This window comes from Heptranchias perlo, chromosome 32, assembly GCF_035084215.1.
Source record: "Heptranchias perlo isolate sHepPer1 chromosome 32, sHepPer1.hap1, whole genome shotgun sequence".
NCBI lineage: Eukaryota > Metazoa > Chordata > Chondrichthyes > Hexanchiformes > Hexanchidae > Heptranchias > Heptranchias perlo.
Genome location: NC_090356.1, coordinates 22,882,410 through 22,906,863, shown reverse-complemented (window position 1 = coordinate 22,906,863; position 24,454 = coordinate 22,882,410). Strand labels below are relative to the sequence as shown.

General features: G+C 45.9%; 2 protein-coding genes across 2 annotated transcripts in view; one reads left to right on the top strand and one right to left on the bottom strand.

Moving 5' to 3' along the window:
• The window catches only part of p3h1 (prolyl 3-hydroxylase 1), a 36,133-nt gene extending 21,626 nt beyond the window's left edge, over positions 1–14,507 (bottom strand). The window contains exons 1-7 of the mRNA XM_067970629.1: positions 13,953–14,507; positions 9,524–9,676; positions 8,104–8,293; positions 7,402–7,533; positions 5,854–5,993; positions 2,225–2,314; positions 1,180–1,232 (exon numbers count right to left, since the gene is read on the bottom strand). Of these exons, the coding sequence (XP_067826730.1) occupies positions 1,180–1,232; positions 2,225–2,314; positions 5,854–5,993; positions 7,402–7,533; positions 8,104–8,293; positions 9,524–9,676; positions 13,953–14,393 (1,199 nt within the window). The 5' untranslated portion in view covers positions 14,394–14,507. The remainder of the gene's footprint in view (positions 1–1,179; positions 1,233–2,224; positions 2,315–5,853; positions 5,994–7,401; positions 7,534–8,103; positions 8,294–9,523; positions 9,677–13,952) is intronic.
• Positions 14,508–18,356: 3,849 nt separating this feature from the next.
• Positions 18,357–24,454, top strand: part of c32h1orf50 (chromosome 32 C1orf50 homolog) — a 13,983-nt gene continuing 7,885 nt past the window's right edge. Inside the window, exons 1-2 of the mRNA XM_067970628.1 lie at positions 18,357–18,510; positions 19,961–20,076. Coding sequence (XP_067826729.1) covers positions 18,465–18,510; positions 19,961–20,076 — 162 coding nt within the window. The 5' untranslated portion in view covers positions 18,357–18,464. The remainder of the gene's footprint in view (positions 18,511–19,960; positions 20,077–24,454) is intronic.

Here is a 24,454-nt window from a genome sequence, read left to right as displayed (position 1 = left end):
TTGTGCCACCTGTGGATTAACACTTGTTTCTGAACCAGATCTAAATAGGTTCCAGCACCAGATCTGCTTGCAACTCGAACCAGAGAATGAATTCCTGGCACCATACATAGCACCATACCCACAGTGTGCAAGGGAAGAGGGATCTCTGTTAATCAGTTCACCCCATTCAGGAACCAACAATTGCTCTGGTTAGCAGGCTAATAAATCTTAACCATTTCTCTGGCCACCATTTTTTCCAATTTATTTTTATGGGATATTCAGGTGTTTCTCCCCCAAGAATTTTTTTTTGTATTTTTCATTCAGTATCCAGACTGATTCCTGGGATGGCAGGACTGTCATATGAGGAGAGATTGGGTCGACTCGGCCTGCATTCACTCGAGTTTAGAAGAATGAGAGGGGATCTTATCGAAACATATAAAATTCTGACAGGGCTAGACAGACTGGATGTAGAGAGGATGTTTCCCCTGGCTGGGGGGGGAGGGTCCAGAACAAGGTGTCACAGTCTCAGGATACGGGGTAGGGCATTTAGGACTGAGATGAGGAGAAATTTCTTCACTCAGAGGGTGGTGAACCTGTGGAATTCTCTACCACAGAAGGCAATGGAGGCCAAGTCACTGAATATATTTAAGAAGGAGCTAGATAGATTTCTAGACATAAAAGGCATCAAGGGGTATGGGGAGAGAGCGGGAATATGGTATTGAGATAGAGGATCAGCCATGATCATATTGAATGGCGGAACAGGCTCGAAGGGCCGAATGGCCTACTCCTGCTCCTATTTTCTATGTTTCTATTCTTCTTCTCCCAGGCCTGGACACATTAGGGAGGGTGGACAGATAAAGGCACAACTCAAAACCTCTTTTCCAAAGAAATTAAACTACAACCAGCCCCCTAAACAACACTATGCCCAGATCTCCCTTTCACCCACTTCTGGGATCTGTCACCAGGGAGGGCCACTGAAGCTGTCGATACAAGTCGGCTCAGGAGATAATTACGTACGTTTCTGGACTGAGGGATACGGCGACATGACAGGTAGATGAGGTTCATCTGGGAAAACAGGATCGAATGGCCTAATGATTTGGGTGCAAACTACAACCGTCATTTCAAATAAAGAGACTCAGTTTCTGGCCTGTTCCAAATCGCAGGCTTCAACTGGACTCATGATGAGGCTTTGAATCTTACTTTTGCTTCTCTTTGAGTTTAACAGGCATCACTTCCTCTGGAGTCCACTTGTCCTGAAAAAGCAGGAAAAAGTTAGTCAGTCACCTACTCCTGGAAACCTTGGGGCAAGTTGGACCTTGGGCAATGGTGTTAAACGGGCAATATCAGATTGGCCGTCTGTTACACATCTCTCCTGATTTTCATTTCCATTAACTTCAACAGGCAGTTGATCCGATATTGCCTGTTTTATACTATCGCCCAAAGTCAAAATTACCCCACTTTACTTTTAGGTTCTCCTGCATTATTCCACCCTCCCCACCCCCTCACTCCATGGTCAACTTATTCCCCACCCCGCTTCACCCCTTGGCCAGTCCTAGCGGCAAGTTACAGAGAAGCACTGGCAGATAAGGGTGGTCTGGGTTACGTTATACCGATTACAATCTCACTCAAAAGCCACTTTAACGTTTTCATAAAGGATCCCAGAGGAACAGGGTTAGATCTCTCTTAATTATCTTACTTGCAGTTGCCGCTCCAATCAAAGACTGTTGGAGATAGACGACTATAGCTAAAAGGGAGGGAAATTGGCCTTATGCATTAATTTCCAAGTTTGGACTCAACAATAGCTCATGAGACTCGCAAAATCTGGGCCTCCAGAGGTTGGTGTCCTTTATATGAAAGGATGCAGTCAATGGTAGAACCTATAAAGATGTTAGAGATGCCACAGAGTGTCAACACTGGTGAAATAGGGAGTGCTTTTCTGAGGTTGGGGCTGAGCAGAGTTTTACTCTGTATCTAACTGCACTACACCTGACCCGGGATGCTTGACACTGACACTAGATGTTAAGGGCTCTGTCTCCCAGTGCTAACATCCCTCCACTTGATGAGCACAGAATTCACCAACAGAAAGCCGTCGTTGGTGTATACAATGGGGCCTTATATAGCAGCGTGCTTTCAGAGCCAGCCACTGCAGACGTTCAGAACAGAAGGGGAATCATTTACAACTGTTCAGCAGATCAAGCTGAAGATTTCTCCAAGATGATGGTCAAGCAGCAGAGTGGTCACTCACCGGGTCTATAAAGGTGACTCCAAAGATTTCATTAGCAAAGTACAGCAGCTCCTTCTCCAGCAATGAGTTGTTGATGTATGTCTGGATGTACTGTGGGAATGATCAGAAATCGTCACGGTCGAATAAACCGCAGTGGCCAATAAAATTCACACAGAAACGCAACAACATTTGTAATAACACCCCTCGCATACAATACAAGGGCCCCCAAATTGGGTCGTGCCCACCAGTGCCTTCCAACCCTGATCCCCGCCCGAGTTTGTGGGGTCAGTGGGAGGGCACATCATTTGCACTGGACCAACAGGCGGATGTGCCACTTGGGGTGTTTCTTTGGTCTGTCTGCATGCCCCCTGTGCCTGGAAATTGGAGCAGCCACCTGCCTGTTGCCCAGCATCCTCCCACCCCCTTCCGCCACCACTGTCCCCCAACCCTGACCACAGCTTGGGGCCGATCTAGGAATTTTACTTTTAAAATTTGTCCTCTCCGGGGGTCCAGATGCCTTGTCGAAACTTGACCGCACCAGAATGGGTGGGAGCAGGTGGCCACATGTGCCCTCATGGAGGCTATTTCACCTCATCTTTCTCATGCGTACCAGCCCACTGATATACTGGGCCCCTGTCCAGGGACAGGTGCAGGAGATCCTGGCTTAGGGTGTCCATGCTCCTAGTCCTGCCTCCAGCCCACCATTTGCCTTGCGGAAATTGGCAGAAGTGGCGAAGACCCAACGTAACCAGGTTGCCCTGCCTCCTCAAGGGTTCTGTCGGTCTCCCACCCAAATTACAGCAGTAGACGACCAGAACCCCTGTGGAATTTCATGGTCCGGGGGGATAAAAGGATTTGGGAACAGAGCGGACACATGGGATTCAGGAGTACTGCCGGTGTGGAGGATAAACACCGATTGGTTGGGCCGAATGGCCTGTTTCCATGTTGTAATTTTGATGTAAAGTCCCCAATCTGTTCAGGAAGATCCCAAATCACCTGTGCGCCTCCAACTCCCTATATTGCTGACATAGCTCCTTGCCACAATTGTGCTATTCAGTTACCTTCTGTGGAGTAATGTAATCAGAATGTGATCGGGATCCTCCCAGGTGAATTGAGTGCCATGCTGTGGTGACTGATCAGGAAAAGAATAATATAAACTTCTGCTCAACTATATTCATAGAATCATAGAATGATACAGCACAGAAGGTCATTCGGCCCATCGTGCCTGTGCCGGCTCTTTGAAAGAGCTATCCAATTAGTCCCACTCCCCTGCTCTTTCCTCACAGCCCTCTAAATTTTTCCCCTTCAAGTATTTATCCAATTCCCTTTTGAAAGTTACCATTGAATCTGCTTCCACCGCCCTTTCAGGCCGTGCATTCCAGATCATAACAACTCGCTGCATAAAAAAATGTTTCCTCATTTACCGTTCTAGTAAATCTCCTCTGCACCCTCGCCACGATATCCTTTCTAAAGTATGGTGTCCAGAATTGGCCACAATACTCCAGCTGGGGCCTAACCAGTGTTTTATAAAGGTTTAGCAAAACTGCCTTGCTTTTGTACTCTAAGCCTCTATTTATAAAGCCCAGGATCCCGTATGCCTTTTTAACAGCCTTCTTAACTTGTCCTGCCACCCTCAAAAATTTGTGTTTGTGCACCTCCAGGTCTCTCTGTTCCTGCACCCCCTTTAAAATTGTACCATTTAATTTAGATTCCTCTCTTCATTCTTCCTACCAAAATGAATCACTTCACACTTCTCTGTGTTAAATTTCATCTGCCAATTCACCAGTCTGTCTATGTCTTCCTGAAGTGTTACTATCTTCCTCACCGTTTACTACATTCCAGAGTTTTCTGTCATCAGCGAACTTTGAAATTATACCCTCTATACCCAAGTCCAGGTCATCAATATATATCAAGAAGAGCAGTGGTCTCAACACCGACCCCTGGGGGACACCACTGCACACTACCCGTTAGTCTGAAAAACAACCGTTCACCACTACTCTCTGCTTCCTGTTCCTTGGCCAATTTCGTATCCACGCAGCCGCTTTAAAGCCACTTTAAAGCCCCTTTAATCCCATAGGCTTCAATTTTGCTTACAAGTCTTATTATGTGGTACTTTATCAAACGCCTTTTGAAACTCCATATACACAACATCAACCGTACTACCCTCATCTACCTTCTCCGTTACTTCATCAAACAACTCAATCAAGTTAGTCAAACACAATTTGCCTTTAACAAATCCATGCTGGCTTTCGTTTATTAACCCATATTTTTCCAAGTGTCAATTAACTTTGTCCCGGATTATTGTCTCTAAAAGTTTCCCCACCATCGACGTTAGGCTGACTGGTCTGTAGTTATTGAGTTTATCCCTCTCCTCTTTTTTGAACAGGGGTGTAACATTTGCAATCCTCCAGTCTTCTGGCAGCACTCCCATTTCTAAGGAGGATTGGCAGATTGTAGCCAGTGCGTCCGCAATTTCCACCCTTACTTCCCTCAGTAACCTAGGATGCATCCCATCCGGGCCAGGTGACCTTTCTAATTTGAGCGCTGCCAACCTTTTAGTACCTCCTCTTTATCTATTTTTATCCTATTCAGTTTCTCTACTACCTCCTCCTTTACTGTGACATTGGCAACATCCTCTTCTTTAGTGAAGACAGATGCAAAGTACTCATTTAGTATCTCAGCCATGCCCTCTGCCTCCACAAGAAGATCTCCTTTTTGGACCCTAAAAGGCCCCACCCTTCCTTTGACTACCCTTTTACTATTTATTGTTTCCTGCATTAATTTCATCACCCAACGGCTCCTGGTCTGAACACTTTTTGAATGAATCTCATAGTTGGCTGGACCTGCCACAAAATGGTGACAATACAGATACACAATAACTGCAGGCAGTCCAGGAGGGAGGTTACCAGTGGGTAAGTCCACCTCTTCACCTATTGGCAACTGGAAGTAGAAAGCCAATTTCAGGATCCAGGAGAAGGGGGCAGACATTGACTGAATTTAGAGGGGTGGAGTTGCCACGCCAAAGTTGCCAGTTGTTAACCCACGACAGAGAGAGAGAAATTAATAGAAAGACTTGCATTTCTACAGAACCTTAACATGCCTCTCAGAACCATCTCAAAATGCTTTGTGTAGAATGATTACATTAAAGTGTGGTGACTGTTCTCGCGTAGGCAAACTCAGCAGCCATTTTGTGTACAGAAAGATCTCCACAAATGGCGATGATCAGTTAATCTGCCTTTTGGTGGTGTTGGTTGAGGGAGAAATATTGGCCATGAGATTGGGCAGGCTCCCTTTTTTGAGGTACTTTTTCCCTTCGCTCCCTTACTTGAGTTTCTCCATGCCACACACCATCCCTGGGGTGTGTGGACAAGCAACCAGCTCTCAGGCCCCTGCAACTTGCAACTAAGGATTGCACTAGTGTAGTGTGAGCAGAACCTTACCCAAAGTTTCCCTCCCGCATTGTGGCTTTGATCAATGCTGCCACACACTGGCATAACAGATCAAGTAAGGGTGAGGAGGACTGAAGGCCCAAAGTGGCACCCTACTACTTTGGTCACTATTACTTTAATAAGTACTTGAACTGGGTGAAATCTACGCAAGATCTTGAAGCCTGGAATTAATTTTATCCTCCATATTTGGAGTAGATCTACCTCTCTGTGACTGAGAGATTTGGCCTGCTCTTCTCCCAGCACTGCCTGGTAATACTGAAGGTTTTGGTTCATTACTTCGTCATTCGGATGGAAAAGCAAACAGGTTTTGGCGCATTCAATGGCCTTGGGGTAGTTCTCAGCTGCAATGAGAATAGAGACAAAGTAATTATTGAAGACCTGAGCCCCCAGAATGAGAACAATCATTTTTGTGAAACAGGAAAAGACAATTGAACTCAACAAACCCATTTATCTTAATAGTCCAACTGATAATAGGAAAGATTAACTATTGCCACCTCCCAATCCTCCTTCCCATACATGGTTATGGTAACTTTTACTTAATACCTACTGATGAATGTTAAGCTGGTAAACCAAATCTATACCAATCCTGAATTGGCTGAGTGTTTTGCCTCACCAGTCTGGGAATTCCCTTGTGCCCATCCCTTTAAAAGAATGATGCCGTGCACTGGAAAAGGGACCAATGGCCATCTTAATGTCTCTTTTGCATATCCATGATGTCATGTGAGCATAATAGTGTCAATAGAAGTTATCCTTTCTCTCCAAGGGGAGAGACTTTTAATCTATTTTTCTTTTTGTGAACTTGTCCTTAATAACGTGAGCGATGCCAGTGTTGGGAATGGAATTCTTTCCACTTTGAGTCCATTTGTCAGCATCAAATGCTCCCAGATCAAGCACAGCATGGGTTAGATGCAGAATGAAAGCACCCTCAAACTTCCTCAACAATGTACCTTAACCCTAACTTGAGAGGTGCAGTTCCTACTGCATCAATATGGATTTCCATTTCCAACACCAGCCACGTTTGTGCCTCTTTGAGTGAGTTTCCAAAGTTGGTGCCAAGCACTACTGAATTATAAGTGGCTTTGCATTGTGCCCAGATCATAAGGTGAAAGGACTGTGTACTAACCAACTCAGTCCCTGGTACAGTGTCATATCATAGAATCATATCATGGAATCATATCGTAGAATCTTACGGCACAGAAGAAGACCATTCAGCCCATCGTGCCTGTGCTGGCTCTTTGAAAGAGCAATCCAATTAGTCCCACTCTTCTGCTCTTTTCCCATAGCCCTGCAATTTTTTTATTTTCAAGTATATATTCTTATCCACAAAACATATTCAGTAAAATCCATATATACTTTTTTTTACAGGGGTGTTTGGGTATGTGTCCTCTTTGTTTATCACGGGTGTGTACAATTCAACCACCGGGGGTGATGTCTGAAGCGGAGAGGGAGAGAGCACACCCTGCTTCCTGGCTGCTTTGTGCATGTGATGATGTTGGGCGAGGAAAGGTTCAGACATGAAGGATCAAACATCCTGGCAAAACTCGCTGCCTAGGTTCACATGTGCAGTATGGCTACTCGGGCAAAGTGTAAAAACTTTCCCCCCATGGTCCAACTAACGGAGGAAATGGAACCATTTTCAGAGTGATATGGTTCTGGAACCCAACCTGCCCAAAAAACCCCCTCCCCTGGCCCGAGTGTGGTGACAACTGCCCCTTTAAGATGAGTGCATCAAAGACACTAGACACTCACAGCTGTAATAAGCAAATTGAAGGTAGTCAAAATGGGCGGGGAGGAAGTCATCAATGGGTGTATCTCTGTCAGGCCGGCTCGCCAGCTCAATAACACAGTTCTGTTTGCAGCCCAGCACCTGAATATAGTGATCTGAAAGCAGATGAACAAAAGAGAGTAAGATGTACACCATCACACTATAATCCATGTAAAAACAGACCTGAAACAGCAGTTTGATCCAGACATCTTTTGTGGATCTCCTAGGAGATTTGGTACAATTTTGTGCAAGAACCTGTGGCCAAAGCCCCAGGTGATCCATGCCAACTCTGGTGTGGCACTTGTATGGCATCCACAGCAGGAGTGGTGAATGCCAACATTGGTGTCATGTCTAGGTGGATACCCATGCCTATAACGGTGATAATCAGTGGCAACACGAGCCTACACACTATTAATGGCACATCAAAGAAATGAGAGTGTCTGCACCAACTCTGCAGTAATATCTCTCTTGGACCTGTGACTGTAGAAGGCAGTGTCTTGGGCTCCCCAGTGGCTCAGTTGGTAAGTGCATTGCCCAGCGTGGAACTGAACCATACAGGCCAGGAAGGTTCCAGATTCAATCTGTGTCCTGTGATACCAACTGAGCCATGGCTAACGCAGCGAATAAAGGATACCACGACTATACTAGCTTTAGAGGGAAAAGGAGGCAGCAGAAATGAAGAGTACCTGTTATAGCCTGGAACAGGTCCGCGTTGTAGTCCATGTAACCGTAACCATCAAAGTTGTATGGACCCTCACAGAGAGCTCGACACTCCGTGTCTGCCTTGAAGTATTCCACCAACGCATTTTCTAGATACCTGATTGCCGGCTCAAACTGCTCATCCATGTAAAGCCGGACCCCTGTGCGGAAAGCTTCCTACGAAACAAGGCAAGAGAACTGAGAACGAGCAGGATACTTACCCAGAATGAGCCACGCACCTGCCTTAGAGACTCAGAACAATCTGATCTCTGGTTATACTGCTCCTTGCAGGGCAGTATTCAGCGTGCCAGCTGTGACGCCACAGTGTCTGCACACATGTGATCCCACACGTACACAGGTGTCTTCAAATCATGTTTGTGTTTGTGGACCCAGAATATCATCTCCCCCGTCAGTGAAAGGATGTACAGGCCAACAAACTATTCAGCTGGCCTGCAGCCAGAGCAAGATGGCAGCTTGCAACATATAATGAGACTGGCAGTAACACTTTCACCAGGAATTTGCTTGGGGGTTCTCCCAATTGGCCAGCATAACTATGGCGGAAAATCAACGGGAATCCCATTTATGCGGTGTAGCCGGGGTTTCCGCTGAAGTTACACCAGCCGATTGGGAGAAGCCTCTCACGAAATTCCTGGTGTGCCTCCAGTGACACGGGCAAAAAACATCTCTTGAAGTGGGTCTCCATGCCCCCAGATAAACTAGCATGCCTTGTTTATATTGCAACACTCTAATATAAATGCAGCGTTATCCCAGGTCTTAGCCAGCACCAGCCCACGAAACAAAACTGTCCATAATTCAGCATCGATGACTACTAAATTGGAAATTTCATTATCAATAAAGTTATAATGATGGCTTATACAGGAATTGGAATTGTCCTACTGATTTTTTTTTTGTTAATTCATTCTCAGGATGCGGGCATCACTGGCAAGGTTGTCATTTATTGCCCATCCCTAGCTGCCCTTGAGGTGGTGATGGTGGGCCTTCTTCATGAACCACTGAAAATAGCAGTTTGATACAACTGGGTGACTTGCTAGGACACTTCAGAGGGCAGCTAAGTCAACCACATTGGTGTTGGATGAGAACCACATATAGGCCACTAGGTAAGGAGGCAGGTTTCCTTCCCTAAAGGACATCAATGAACCAGTTGGGTTTTTCACGACAATCCGACAGCTTCATGGTCATTTTTACTAATACCAGATTTTTAAAACTTATTTCAAATTCTCAAACTGTCACAGTGGGATTCTGAATTTATGTTCTCTGGATTATTAGTCCAGGCCTCTGGATTACTAGTCTAGTAATATGCCGAATTCATCCTGGGATACAGCTCTGCCAGTTGCAATGTTGGGTCATTAGACCCATTAGCGCATTGGGTCAGTAGCTAGTCGTTACCATGTGCGGTTTGGCTTCCAGGTCCTTAAAGTCAGTATCCTTCACGCCAGCCATCAGCTTATAATACTCCAGGTTCTTCCTCATCTCCAGGTGTTCTGGGTTTACCACATAGAAGGTGTAAGCCGCGGCCACAGCCTTGTCCAGTTTCTTGATCTGTAATGCAGATACATGGGGCACATTTCAAACACCATCATAAGGGCTAAAGAGATATAGAACACGCAGGAAGTGCACAGCAGGTCCTGAAAGAAAAACAGGCAGGTAACGTTCCTGAGGGAGCCCTTTCAGCACATGGTGTTCTGATGGGTCAGATGATAATCTCCCCATGTGCTACTGAGCCAGGAAGGTCCCACTTTTGATCCCTGGTCCAAGTTTACTGATCTCAGAGTTAAGGTCCTACAATTGGCCAGAGCGCCCCTCAGTTTTAGTTTTAACAGTTGATGAGTCGCACAGACCAGCAAGGCCACAGGTTCGATCCCCAGCCAGTGCTGAGTTGGCTGATCTGTCAAGGCAGTGGAAGGGGTGCTCCAATTGGATTCAGCACCCCAGGTTAGGGAGAGGAAAATCGGCCAGGGAAGGTTACACATGTGGACATTGGGTGAGAACAGAATTGGGCTCAGAAGAGATGCTCCCCTGGCGACACTCACTGTTAAGGCGCTCAAATGAATAATGGCCACATGGGACGGCCAGTGCTGTGGAAGCGTACCTAAGCAAGCAGTCAACGCCATCAGGAGGGGAACAGATGGAAAAAACACAGCTGTTAACATCATCTTACTGAGGTTATAACATAAAATGACAGAAATATATAGAGATGGAGTAAGAGGTTATAATTTAGTCTCAGGTTTCAGACGATGTTCATAAGGAGCTTTAAATTCATTAAGTCCCTTGGGATACACAAGAACAATAATTTGCAATTATGTAGTGCCTTTAACATAGAAAACTACAAGCCCCTTCACAGAGGACAAAGCAACAGATGCTGAGCCTTTGTGGGGGAATTAAGAGAGATGACTGAAGGCTTGATTGAAAATGTGGGGTTCAAGAAGACTTTTGAAGGTGGAGAGAGAAGTAAGGATGCAAAGGGATTTATGAGGGAGGGGCGATGGAAGGTCCAGAGAGGACTGAGATAATGACAGGCTAATTCCTGCTTATTGCCAAACAGTGAGATTTCTGTAATTTGAACTTCATGCCAAATAGAGATAGTTATGTTTTGTACTAGACAAGTTTATACATGAACCTAGTCATTTACATAGCCCAGGCTCTGATTACACAGTGTTATGTGCAGAAGTCTGGAATCTTGTGCAGTCAGGATTGTTGCTGGTTTTAGGCCTAAGGCTCCTGCTGACCTGAACTGTCACTTGTGGCAAACTCTGTAACTGGAGGCAAGGATTCAAACTCAGAAGGAAGGTGAACAGATAGTTTAGATTTAACTACTTCATACAAAGGGTGGTGAATGTGTGGAATTGATTGCCCAGGAAGACTGTTACAATGCCGTCTTCTTCCCAACCCTTTTTGCTCCTGGTCGATGCAAAAGTCAACTTCCATGGAAGGCCCGCACATCTTATCAATCGAAACTTGTCTCTGTGTGTTACAGCTGGGATAACATTGCCACAAGAAAGAAGAACTTGCATTTATATAGCACCTTTCATGATCTCAGGATATCCCAAAGCTCTTTACAGTCAATTCAGTAATTTTCAAATGTAGTCACTGTTGTAATGTGGGGAAATGCTGCAGCCAATTTGTGCACAGCAAGGTCCCACAAACAGCAATGAGATGAATAACCCGATAATCTGTTTTTAGTGATGGTGGCTGAGGGATAAATGTTGAGCAGGACCCGAAGAGAACTTCCCTGCTCTTCAAATAGTGCCATAGGATCTTTTATGTTGACCTGAGAGGGAAGATGGGGCCTCAGTTTAATGTCTCATTCAAAAGACAGCACCACCGACAGTGCAGCACTCCCTCAGTACTGCACTCAAGTGTCAATAGATATTTGTGCTCAAGTCTCTGGTGTAGGATTTAAACCCACAACCTTCTGACTCAGAGGCAAGTGTGCTACAAACTGAGCCACAGCTGACATGGCAAAGATTGACCCCTTCTACCACTGGGCTATGCATCAAAGGTAGCACTTTCCACCCACTATGTGCTCCAGACCTCTCCGAACTACTAGAAAACACCACGCTGCCAGACTGTACATCTCAGGCTAGAAACTACAGATCATATTTACTAAGAAGAAAGATTATACAGAAACAACAAATTGGTCAGCAGATTAGGTAGCAATGTATTATTTAACTTAACCATTTCTCTAAGTCTAATACAATGAATCCTCTATATTTCTGTAACCTCCTCCAGCTCGACAACTCTCTGAGATCTCTGCGCTCCTTAAATTCTGGCCTCTTGCACATCCCTGTTTTCTTTGCTCCACCATTGGCGACTATGCCTTCAGCTGCCTAAGCCCTAAACTCTGGATTTCCCTCCCTAAACCTCTCCGCCTCTCTCTCCTCCTTTAAGACACTCCTTAAAATCTACCTCTTCGACCACGGCCCATAGTGTAAGACATCTCCTTGATTGAAATAGTAGGAGAGAAGATGAAGTAAATAAAGTAGATGAAGATGGTGTCAGCCATGGCTCAGTTGGTAGCTCTCTTGCTGAGTCAGAAGGTTGTGGGTTCAAGTCCCACTCCAGAGCACAAAATCTAGGCTGACATTCCAGTGCAGTACTGAGGGAGTGCTGCTCTGTCGGAGGTGCCATCTTTTGGATAAGACGTTAAATCAAGGCGCTGTCTACCCTCTCAGGTGGATGTATAAGATTCCACAGTGCTATTTTGAAGAAGAACTAGGGAGTTCTCTCTGGTTCCCTGGCCAATATTTATCTCTCAACCAACATCACTAAAACAGATTATCTGGTCATTATCACATTGCTGTTTGTGGGAGCTTGCTGTGCACTAATTGGCTGTCGCATTTCTTACATTGCAACAGTGACTACATTTCATAAGTACCTCATTGGCTGTAAAACGCTTTGGGACGTCCTGAGGTCGTGAAAGGTGTTATATAAATGGAAGTCTTTTTCTTAAAACAAGAAGTAGTAGTAGTTAGGCTATGCTAATATTGTAGGAGAAAGGGAATGGTGAGGGAGATAAGGAATGTAAAACTGTGTAAAACAGTGTGGGGAAAAACAATGTATTAAACAGGACAGGAAAGCTGACAAAAATCCAGCGGCTAAAGGCCATTGAAGAAACTTACAACAATCGGTATCCCTGCTGACTGAAGGAAGTTTTATAATAATCACCGAGTCGGACTAAACTAGAAGGACTGTTCCTACAGGAGATACAAGCTTCTTTTTATTTAATTTTAAGACAAGGAGGCCTTGACTCCTTCAAAGATCAGCCTTTACGGAGTGGGATTTTCATTTCTGGTAGCTGCGGACTACGGAATGGAAGCTGCCTGAAGTAACAGAGAATTTTAGCCGACACCCGATTCCTACGTGGCACTCAGGCCGGGGGGGCTTGGCTGGGGGAGGGGGGGGGGGAAGAGGCCCAGCTACAGCTCTCAAAGTCTTGCGAGGATGAATAGGCAGCAAGGAACCGAGACCTGATTAAAACAGACTAAACATGTCACACTGGAAGACCACAAGTCGGGGCAGGCACCCATTGTGTTTCCTTCAGCGCTGAACTAATCAAATGTTAGAAGAATGGGACTTAGTGTCCACAACGTTGCAAAGCTTTTAGCCATAACTCAGTTAGCGATCAAACATGCGAATGAAATCCGACACAAGCCAGCAGGTTACAACACTGTAGAAAATAGTTCCCTACAGTCTGTAGAGGATTCCCGTTGAGTAGGAATGGGAGATAGGAGAAAGAGAACTGTGTAAATCTGACATTCGGTGCTGTGTTACTATATCTCCGATTGTTGCTCAACGAGATTTTATTTTCTCTGTGGCCCAGGGGTCCCTTCCTATTTCTGCAGGGCAGTCTACACTCGAAGGATGAGGTGATTTCACTTCCTCTGTCTCAACCTAAAGACTTTTAACATCTTCAATATCTGTCCCAACTAAAGGAACTGGGGGCTTTTGAAACTGGGTGCCTGAAATAGGAGGAACCTCCAGCCCCCAACACTACCATCCCTCACTATAACGAGCACATACATTTACCAGTTCTTTCTTGAAGTGTATGGAGAAGCAAGAGGTGAGTTGTTAGTGAGAACTTTAAGGTTCTGCTTCTGTGGGATCTCAGAAATAAAAACATGAACTATTATTTTAAGCTACTAATCGAGGCAATTGGCTTGTTGTTTTCATGATAAGAATTAACAATCACAGAAAGCCCCTGTAATTCATAACCACTGCTAGAACTAGTCTAGACAGAAATAGTTTGAACAATGATAGGAGAGTTTCCGTCCAGATGTGTTTTGAAAGGATCGCAGGTAGTTCTGATTAACATTACCTTGAAATAAGCCATCTGCAGGTAGTTATAGGGAGTCCTCTTCTGGAACTCAAGCCGAAGTTCCTCAGAGATCTGGTGCATGGTGTAGGGCCCCAGTTTTTCTGCCTCACACTCCCTCAGGCAGTTAGCCTTCCTCAGCACTGTGTTGAAGAAGTTTATGTCGAAGAAGTCCTGCCAGCTACTGGACATGATGAATCTCGTCTCGTTGTCGCAGTGGGTGCGACAATGGACCTTAGCCTGGCGCAGGGTCACTTGGTTCTGCAGCGCCCGTTCCATGTTGATGATCACCCCTTGCCAGTCGTTGCGGTAATAGGCCTCCACCGCCGCGCTGAACAGACGGTCATACGACTCCAGCGGGGGTCTGTCCTCCCGCCGCTCGGCCCTGCTCCTGCCGGCCGAGGTAAGAGCGAGGAAGATAGTCAAAGAGAGCCAGAGGGCCATGTCAGTGGTGGAGAGAGAAAGAGAGAGAGAGAGAGAGAGGCACCGCAGCCTTGTGAGGAGACGGGGTTAGGATGAAATTTGAACTAGAGAGAGTGCTTCCTCCCCGAGGGAGGAGCCTGGGCCCATCTCCTCCCTGCAGCCAGTCAGCAGGGAGCGAGTCAGGAAACACAGCTCACAAACCAGAACTCTTTAAACATGGAATGCTTTTTGGTAATTTGGTGTTACGGTTAGCATTAAGCTCGAGCTTAAAGCAGGGGGAGAGCGGGATTTCCCGAATGGTGGGAGAAACAAGGACTCACTTCAGAGAAACTAAAGAAAAAAAATCCAAGAGACTATCCTTCTACCTCCCCCTTTAGTTTCAGGAGCTGAGGGGTGGGTTCAACACAAATCTTTCCACTTTCGAAAGTCTCTTAAAAATCTACTTCTCTGAGCACCTCCCCTAACCCTCCTCCCAGACTGCTCCTTGGTGTCTGATTCCCTCTTTGTAAAAGGCCTTGGGACATTACATGGCGTTAAAGGTGCTGTAAAGTGGCAAGTTATCGTTTTTACAAAGTCAAGGGCCCCTTTCCCCAAAACTTTCCCCACGTATTGTACGACAGGAGTTCTCTTGCTCTCGCCCTCCTTATGTTACAGCGCTCTCCACTTCTCTGCTGAGCTGTTCTGGAAATAGTGGGAGTTGAAGTGTGTGCAAAAGATTAACTTAATGAATCTGAATGCAGGAATTTTTGTCCTCTGATCCCATTTTGTTTCTTGTGGCAAGGGTGGGAGGGAATGACTACCCTTTGCTTACGTCCATTTTACAGCTTCTGAATGTATCGTTTTGACACTGAATGGATTGAGAACAGCTTTTAAACAGAGCGTTCGACTTTTTTCTCCCATCTTGAGGCTTACGTTATTGGGGGGGGGGGAGGATCCTGTATATGAAAACAGCTGCTTCTAATCAGTGTGTGCTGGCAGTGGGGGAGGAGCAGCTGGAGCCGCCACTGAGAATTGGGAAATGTAACCCTTTCCTTACCAGCCTAGGATTCTGATTCTGCCGAATATGCATTGTGTTATAGTTAGGGTTGCCAACCCTCCAGGATTGTCCTGGAGTCTCCAGGAATGAAAGATTAGTCTCCTGGACACTGCCACGAGCAAAAACCCGGGAGAAAAATCATATTAAAAGAAATTGTGAGGGAAGAAAAATCATTTTCTTTGACCTCGTTTGTTTATTAGTTATAAAACCAATGGAGATGGGGCGAGAAAAGGCTGTTTGACTGGGTGGGGCAGTTAGAGGGGGGGTCACGTGTTGAAACCTCCAGGAATAAGTCCAACCAGAGTTGGCAACCCCGGGAATGGTGCATAGGTTTTCAAATTGGGGTATCCAGACCCCTGGGGATCTGTGAGGAAACCCCATTGGGACCATGACCTCATCGGATTTCTATATTTTTTTGTGGGTGTTGACTCACCATCGAGTAATTCCTGTTTCTGTATATTAACGAAAAGCAGAAGTTGATGAGGTGAGATGAGGGGAATTCTTTTACGCAGCGAGCTGTTATGATCTGGAATGCACGGCCTGAAAGGGCAGTGGAAGCAGATTCAAGAGTAACTTTCAAAAGGGAATTGGATAAATACTTGAAGGGCAAAAATTTGCAGGGCTTTGAGGACAGAGCAAGGCAGTGGCACTAATTTGATAACTCCACGATGGGCCGAATCGCCTCCTTCTGTGCTGTATCATTCTATGATTCTTTGAAGTATTAGAGGGGAGAGAAACAGGTTTGGGAGACTGAAGTAATGAGAGAGAAACAGAATTGATAAAGGATTGTGAAATAATAGTAGTGAGCAAAATAGAAGAATGAAAGGCGAAAGAAACAGAAATAATAGTGAGAGCGACCAAAGTATTAGAGGTGAGAGAAACACAGTATTAGAGGGGAAAATAGCAGAAGTAATGGAGAAAGAGAATCAGCTAGGGCTCCCCCTCCTGATCACAATCCTGTGACTCCTGCTACGAAGTGAGTGTGTGTGCACAGGATCAGGCTCAGCTGTAATGCCCACCACAGTTGAATAGGCTGCCCAGACTCATTATCAAGGCTCACAGATGAGGAATGGCCACTTAAGTGAGGTACCAGAGAATTGCCAGAGCATGTGGAACCCATACCACAGCAAGAATCACCATCTTCAGGAGAAAAGGGGAGAGGTTTTGGGAAAAATACTGCTGCAAATCTGAACTCTGAACATAGATATATAAAAAATAGTTTTAAAAAATCAGTGAATCTGAAATCTGGGTAGAATTAAAACTGACTGTGTGATAACACTGTCAGACACCCATTCACCAGTATAAATCCAAACAGAAAATCACCCAATCAATTCATAGAATCACAGAATGATACAGCACAGAAGGAGGCCATTCAGCCCATCGTGTCTGTGCCGGCTCTTTGAAAGAGCTATCCAATTACTCCCACTCCCTTGCCCTTTCCCCATAGCCCTGCAAATGTTTCCCCTTCAAGTATTTATCCAATTCCCTTTTGAAAGTTATTATTGAATCAAAACCCTTTGTGATTTTGAACACCTCTAATAAATGTCCCTTTAAATTTCTCTGCTCTAAGGAGAGCAACCCCAGTTTCTCTAATCTCTCCACGTAACTGAATTGTCCTGTCTCTTCCTCTCCTGATGGTGCTGATTCTTGCTGGGGTACAAACCCACAGGGACCAGCAATGACCACCAGTACCTCCCCTGCATGGCCACTTATTTCATATGCGAACCTAGACTGTGAAAGGCAACTGGCTATTCTACCATGGGAGAATCACAGCCGAGTTTGTTCCTGTCTTTGCCAGAGGCTGTTAAACGTGCACTTTCCAGCATGAATCAATGGATAGTTATCTGGAATGGGAACCCTGGAATATTGTCTTCTCTTTCCCCCCTCCCTAGCTTAGGAGCACTGAGACTGAGTGCAGCATCCCCCGCCCTCCCCCATGGCTGCACCAATTGAGATCAGCTGACCGGAGAGCAAACCTCGGACCCTCCTGGCCTTTGTGGCTCAGTATCGCACCAGGCAGCATTTGTACAACTGATCCACGGGGTAGCACATCAACACCAATCTGCCAACAATCTCATCGGAATTAAATATATCAAAATCTTTTTCTAAGACTTTTCTGTCAGTTGTGGCTCAGTGGATAACACACTCACCTTAGAGTCAGAAGGTTGTAGGTTCAAGTCCCACTCCAGAGTCATAAGCATAAAATCTAGGCTGTTCTGAGAGAGGTGCTGCACTGTCAGAGGTGCTGTATTTAGGACAAGACGGTAAACCAAGGCCCTGATTGCCATCTTAGGTGGATGTAAAAGATTGCATGGCACTATTTTGAAGAAGAGCAGGGGAGTTCTGCCTGGCCAATATTTATCCACCAAAACCAACACTTACAAACAGATTATCTGGTCATTATCACATTGCTGTTTGTGGGACCTTGCTGTGTGCAAATTGGCTGCCGTGTTTCCTACATTACAACAGTGACTCTACTTCAAAAAGTACTTCATTGGCTGTAAAGCGCTTTGGGATGTCCTGAGATCATGAAAGGCACTGTATGAAAGCAATTCTTTCTTTCTTTGAAAAGCCTGCGGTAAGAGTTTTTTTTTGTGCAGCATTCTCGTTGCTCTCTGCTTGTGTCTATGCTTATTGATTTTGCTGTGTTCAGTGAGTGTGTTGTTGAGTTCCTGGCTCTGGCAGCTGCAGAACACGCGTGTCTGTGACGTAACAAATGTAATAGTGTTACACAAGCTGCCAATAACTGGTAGCTGCCAGACACTCGCCTGATCACAACCTTCACGATCCTCCATGGTTTCGCTTCTCCAGTTAATGCCTACAATTTTTCTAGCTCGGTCCCTATGCATTGCCCTTTAATTGCTAACTCATCGGTCACTTTGGCACGGTGGAAAGAGAGTTGAGCCATGTTGCTTTATTTTAGGAGCTGTGAGGACAGCTGTTTTGGAGGAGGAAGGTCCCCTGGTAAGGAGAAGCTGTCACCGAAAGCTGTTTACAGTCAGTGTGGTGAAGAGGGTGGAAGTGGATGGCCTGAGGCCTTGGTAACCAGGGACAGCATGAGCCATGACAACCCTGACAGCGGTATGACGACCAGCCCAACTGGTAAGAAAGAGGTCAGACACCTTGTGATTATTGATATGAATTTTACTGGAGTGTAACCGGGTGCCATAAGTTGCTCTGTAATTTTGCAGCCAGCCGTATCAGCCCCAAATAATTAGGTGAGAGCAAGTGAGTCTTTTATCACTCAGAACCCAATATTTTCTCTACCTTGGTTTTATGCCAAATGTAGACATTCACCCATAATTCTACCTGGAATGTGCTCTTTGATCCAGTCAGTGGCAGTCAGGCTGTAGACAGGCTGCATCGAAGCTCTTTATACTCCCGAGTTCAGGCAAGGCACAGCACTAACACCCTCATCGATGTCACCAAGGAGCAGCACGTAGATGGGACATAGGAGGGGGCCAAGGATAAATCCTTGGGGGACTCAAGAGGTAACGGTGCGGTGGTGGGAAGGGGATGCCGTTGCAGGAGATTCTCTGACTACGACCGGTTAGGTAATAATAGAAATAGGCAAGGACAGTCCCACAAAATGGAGGAAAGGCATTGGAGCAGGATTGTCAGCCGTGTTAAAGGCTGCAGACAGGTGGAGAAGGATGAGGAGGGATAGTGGGCCACAGTCACAGATTGGGGCAGATTTAGAGCTGTGGCGGGGGCGGAAACCTGATCGGAGATGTTCAAACATGGAGTGGCGGGAAAGATGTCAGATGGGCACGGGGCCATCGGACAGTAGCATTGCCTTCAATGCCACAGCTGCAGACAACGCACATTGGCCTAGAAATTCGGGCGTTCCCCCACCCCGTGCACGATACTTACCCTGCGCATGACCGGTAGGGTCCGAGGAGCCCCGGATATTGGGTCTCGGACCTCATTCCCAAATGATCGGCGCTGCAGGAGGAGGCCACAGAGGTGAGTGGTGGAGGTTCAGGCTGCTGCTGCGGCCCACAGGTACATGAAGGCCTCAGGAGATGGGGGGGGGAATCGCCGGCCTGGGGGTGGGATTGGGAGCGGCAGTGATCGGCGGGGGGGGTTTAATGAGGGTTCAGAAGGAGCATTCCAGCTCCTCTCAGCTCCACATTCAGGTGCTTTCTTAGTTGGCAGGCGGTCCCTAGGGCTGGTTTTCCTGAGTGCTGCCGACGATTGCTCAGGACAAACCAATATTGGAGAGGAGACCAACAGCACCAAAAAAAAATATGAACTGGCCATTCATCTCATTCCTCTTTGTGGGACAATACTGACACAAAATGACCACCTGTTTGCCCATATCATATCAGTTGCTGAACCTCAAAGTAATTAATTGTGTGAGAAGCCTTTTGAGATGTTTTGATGTGTTAAATGCCAATATTGTTCAGCCGTGTTTTATAATGCAGCAATTAAAAACAAAACCTTTTCTGCCTGGCTCCGTTCCACACCAGGTGGGGCATTCACCCATTAACCCGTCGGGAGCTGACAGAGGCTGATTGCACCTCCTTAACGGTTCTTGTTTTGTTTACAGTGGCGCTGGTGGAAAGCAATGCCAGCCCTGCAGGTCTTCAGCTGATCAGCACCTACCGAACCAATCGGGTCGGGGACCCTATCGACATTGTAGCCCTGGCAGAGGAAATCAAGAAGGTATTGTTTCCCCCTAATTTTTACACCTTCTCTTTTCCCCCCACCCCCCCCAAGCTGCTGTCTACTGCTGGACTATAGTTCCTTGGGTGATGGTCACTCTTGGCTATCTTTCCCTAGTGGTTGTCCTTTCTTCATACGTGGACCACAACAGTCAGTGCCAGTTGGCTATTCAACTGTGGAAGGCATCACAAAAGAGCTCAATCCTGCCCTCACCCGACATTTAAACACCTGCACACTTCCAGTAGGAGTTGCTGGATCGCAATCAAGAATAGGAACCAAGTTTGATTGTGTTCTTTGTTAGTCCAGGGATACTGATGACAATTGTAGTTCCCCCGACTGCAAACCCGATGAGATTAGCTAATTCAGGACAGAGTGGGAATTGGAACCTGATGGACCTCCCTTTTTACACGGTGTTAGTGCCACACCATGTAGTGTCCTTGCCCACTGGGCTATCATCTTTCACATCCAGAGCATACCTCTATTATCATTCTATAAATGCCCCTCTCGACATCTGCTGTCGTAAATCATCTTTCTACTGTCAGTCAGTGTGCCCGTTGCCTGGTACTGGGATTCTGATTATAGAGCGCTCATTCCCCTCTCTTCCTCACCCATTACAATGTGCCGAGTGCCTTTTGGGGGTCGGAGTGTGAAGTGGGATGATGTGGTGGAATGGGCAGGTGTAATATCAGGAGCTTGTACGGTCCACCTGTACAGAATATGGAATGTGTCGGTCACCAGACTGCAGAGGAGAGAGTGGTGGGGAGGGAGAGTGCAATGCAAGATTATTGCTTTCAATATCTTGGGGTTTTCCTCTCATCCGTTGACAGTACAAGGAGGGGTTTTACTAACATGAGGATGAAAATGAAAGCAAAAAAAAAAGCATCTCATCCAGCAAAGGCCCTCCCACCCTCCCCTTTCTCTTCCCCCACCTCCATACCCACCAACTGATGGTTTTGATCAAATTTACGCGGATGGTGCTTTTTGCAAGATGGGACAGGTCTTGGGTGTAACGATGCAACAGTTTCAGTATGAGAATTTGGGAGTTTTCCCTTAACACCAGTAAGTGCATTATCAATGTTACAATTAAGCAATCGGTTAGATCTAGACCAATGTTGTCCAGTAGAAATTGCTGACTAGCCACAAGTGTGGCCACAATAACACTGTTTTAGCCACATGCACTAATTTTAGTCGAAAACGCCTTGTGTACATTTTCTTAATAAACATTTACCACCATTCAACAACCAAGGAAGAAACACACTCGCACACTCTGCTTTCTGTCTTACCATTTTACCAAAAAACGCACTAAAGGTTAAAGGGCACATGCAGATACTGTGTGCATATGAGTATTGCGATCGCATGCCCAATGACGGGGACTATTACTCATTTTTAATTTACTAATCAAAAATGCGATTTGCCACGTCTGGATTCCTAATTAGCCATATGTGGCTTAAGTATCAGATAACACTGATCTGCAAGCCAGAGTTTACAGGCAGACAGTGAGCAGCTGAATAGAAATTTGTTTTCAAACATAAGAAATCTAATTGTTTTTCTCTTTATCATTTGATTCTGGATCACCAGAAATCCTAAATTCAGAGCATAAAAAGACATTGAGGTAGATCTTGACTTTGCACACTGGTGTAGAACGGGAGATAGCGAGTCGGCAGCCTGTTTTACATCTCTCCCCATTTTTATTGCAACTGAAGTCAATAGAAATGAAAATGGGGAGAGATAAATCGAGCTGCCGACTCGCTATCATCTGTTTTGCGCTATCGCATAAAGTCAAGGTCTACCCCATTGGGTGTGAACAAAGAATTCCACATATGTGAGGCACTTCAAACACTTGTGGATGCGCCATTTTATAAATTTGAATGTCCCCTCCTGCCGGATTTGCTTTGCTGGAGGGGCTGCATTCATAGCTCATTCACCCCTGCTCGATGGCAGATGAGGCCACAATCAGATTCTTCCATTTAGCTCCAGATTGTGCCATTGCTTGCGTCTCCATTTACTTTCATTGGCCCAATTTGTGTTCGCAAAACCATCGAGGTACCATGGGGAAGTGGGAGGGGGCGGTCATAGGAGGAAGAGGAGAGTTTCATCCAGTCAGGCTCTGGTCCATGTTATTCAACCATCACTGTCTTCACTGTTGATACCAGTAATCCTGGAATTGAGTCTCACCAAAGGGGCAGATCTTTGACAAACAGGTAATAACATTTTTGGGATTTACTCCAAATATTTTTCTCGGGTTCGGCATCTCCAACCATTCCCCTAGGCGAGCCCTTGCTCCACATAACTCGGAGTGTGTCTTCCCAATATCTCGATCATTTGTAGTGAGCCGAAGGATCAGTAAGAAAACCCTTGACCCTGTATTTCGGCTCCTGATTATATCACAAACTTTCGTGTCGTCTTCCACGATTTTGGAAATTGGTAGAATAAACCATTCGATTAGGCCACAAATTGCCAAATAGATTTATTCATCTGTCAAGTGGATAAATGAACAGAAGCACTGACACACTGTCCATTTTACGGGAATTACAGGCTTAATTTATCTCTGCAGTCATGTCTATTGCACTGAAAGTCATTGTGAGCTAATTTAAGATCTCCAACATGGCGGTTCAAAGTTTACTTTCCACAGTCTCTCTGGCCTAGCTGTATCTCTCCAATGGTTCAGATGAATTACTCAAATGGAAGAACAGACTGAGATATGCTTTCAAAATAGTGTGTGGAATAAGTGCTTTCAAAAAAAAAATTGCCAGTTTTCCACTTCTGGAAAACAGCAAAGAGGAAGGAGCTCATCAGGGGTCTGGAGGTGGGGGTGGGAGGGGGAGGAAACCGGGATAGGAGTTGGGTGGGGGAAGAAGTGGGAGTGAAGGCCCAATTGTAGTATGGGCCAGAAGGTGTACTGGCCTGAGGTGGGAATGGGGTGGGTGAGTGTCCATGCTGGGCCTACAGCTAGCTGGGGGCAGGAAAGAGGAGGGGCAACCTGAATGCCAAAGACCTGCAACGGGGAAGGTGTATAAGTTCGTGGAGATGGCTGAAAAGAAGTAGGATTGAAGACAATGGGTGGATGACAAATAGAAGTAGCACAGACGGGTGGACAGCTGGTGAGGGAGGGATGGCAGATGGCTGATGGTTAGAGGCTGGAGTGGGGAAGATGGATGTCGGGTGGAGGGTGAAGTGGGGCAGGCGGATGATGGGTGGAGGGCGAAGTGGGGCAGACAGATGATGGGTGGAGGGCGAAGTGGGGCAGACAGATGATGGGTGGAGGGTGAAGTGGGGCAGACGATTGGAGTTGGGCAAAAGGCTGATTGATACAAATTGAAGTGGGTCAGAAGATTGATGGGTAGAGTTGGAGAATCGGTAGACCCAGGATAGAGCAAGGAATGGAGGGGGAAAAACCCAAGGCTGTGGAGCAGCAGGTTACTGAACTGAAAATAAACCTGAGGTCTGTGAATGTAGCAGCAGGTTAGGAAAATCAAAATTTAATTTAGTTTTTAAAAATACATCCAGTGCCACCTAGAGCATAGGTACACAAAGCTGAACATGAAAGTAATATCCAGGCCCTGGTTCAAGTGTGACAAAATCATGATACTGGAAGTGTGACAAACAGGAAGTCTGCACTGGACTTTTAATATATAGATAGATTTTATGGATAGATTGTGTCTCTCTGTATTCTATCGAATGTCCGCTTAACCTAGCCATCTATGAAGCCCTTTATCACTGTTGGTATGCTCCTCTGATTGAAAAGGAAGATTTGCATTTATACAACACCCTTCACGACCTCAGGAAGTCCCAAAGCATTTTACAGCCCTTGAAGTACTTTTTTTGATGTGGAGATGTCGGTGATGGACTGGGGTGGACAAATGTAAGGAATCTTACACAAGCTTTCAGAGCTTACTTCCTTCGTCAGGTGACTGAGTGAAGGGATCTTAGAACCCTTCACTCACTCATCTGACGAAGGAGGTAAGCTCCGAAAGCTTGTGATTTTCAAATAAAACTGTTGGACTATAACCTGGTGTTGTAAGATTCCTTACTTTTTTTGAAGTGTAGTCGCTGTTGTAATGTAGGAAACGCGGCAGTCAATTTGCACACAGCAAGGTCCCACAAACAGCATTGTGATAATGAGCAGATAATCTGGTTTAATAACGTTGCTTGAAGGCTAAATATTGGCCAGAACTCTGGGGAGAACTCCCTTGCTCTTCGGAATAGTCATGGGATCTTTTACACCCACCTGAGAGGGCAGACAGGGCCTCGGTTTAATGTCTCATGCAAAAGACAGCACCTCCGACAGTGCAGTGGAGTGTTGGTCTAGATTTTGTGCTCAACTCTCTGGAGTGGGACTTGAACCCACAATCTTCTGACTCAGGTGAAAATACTGCCA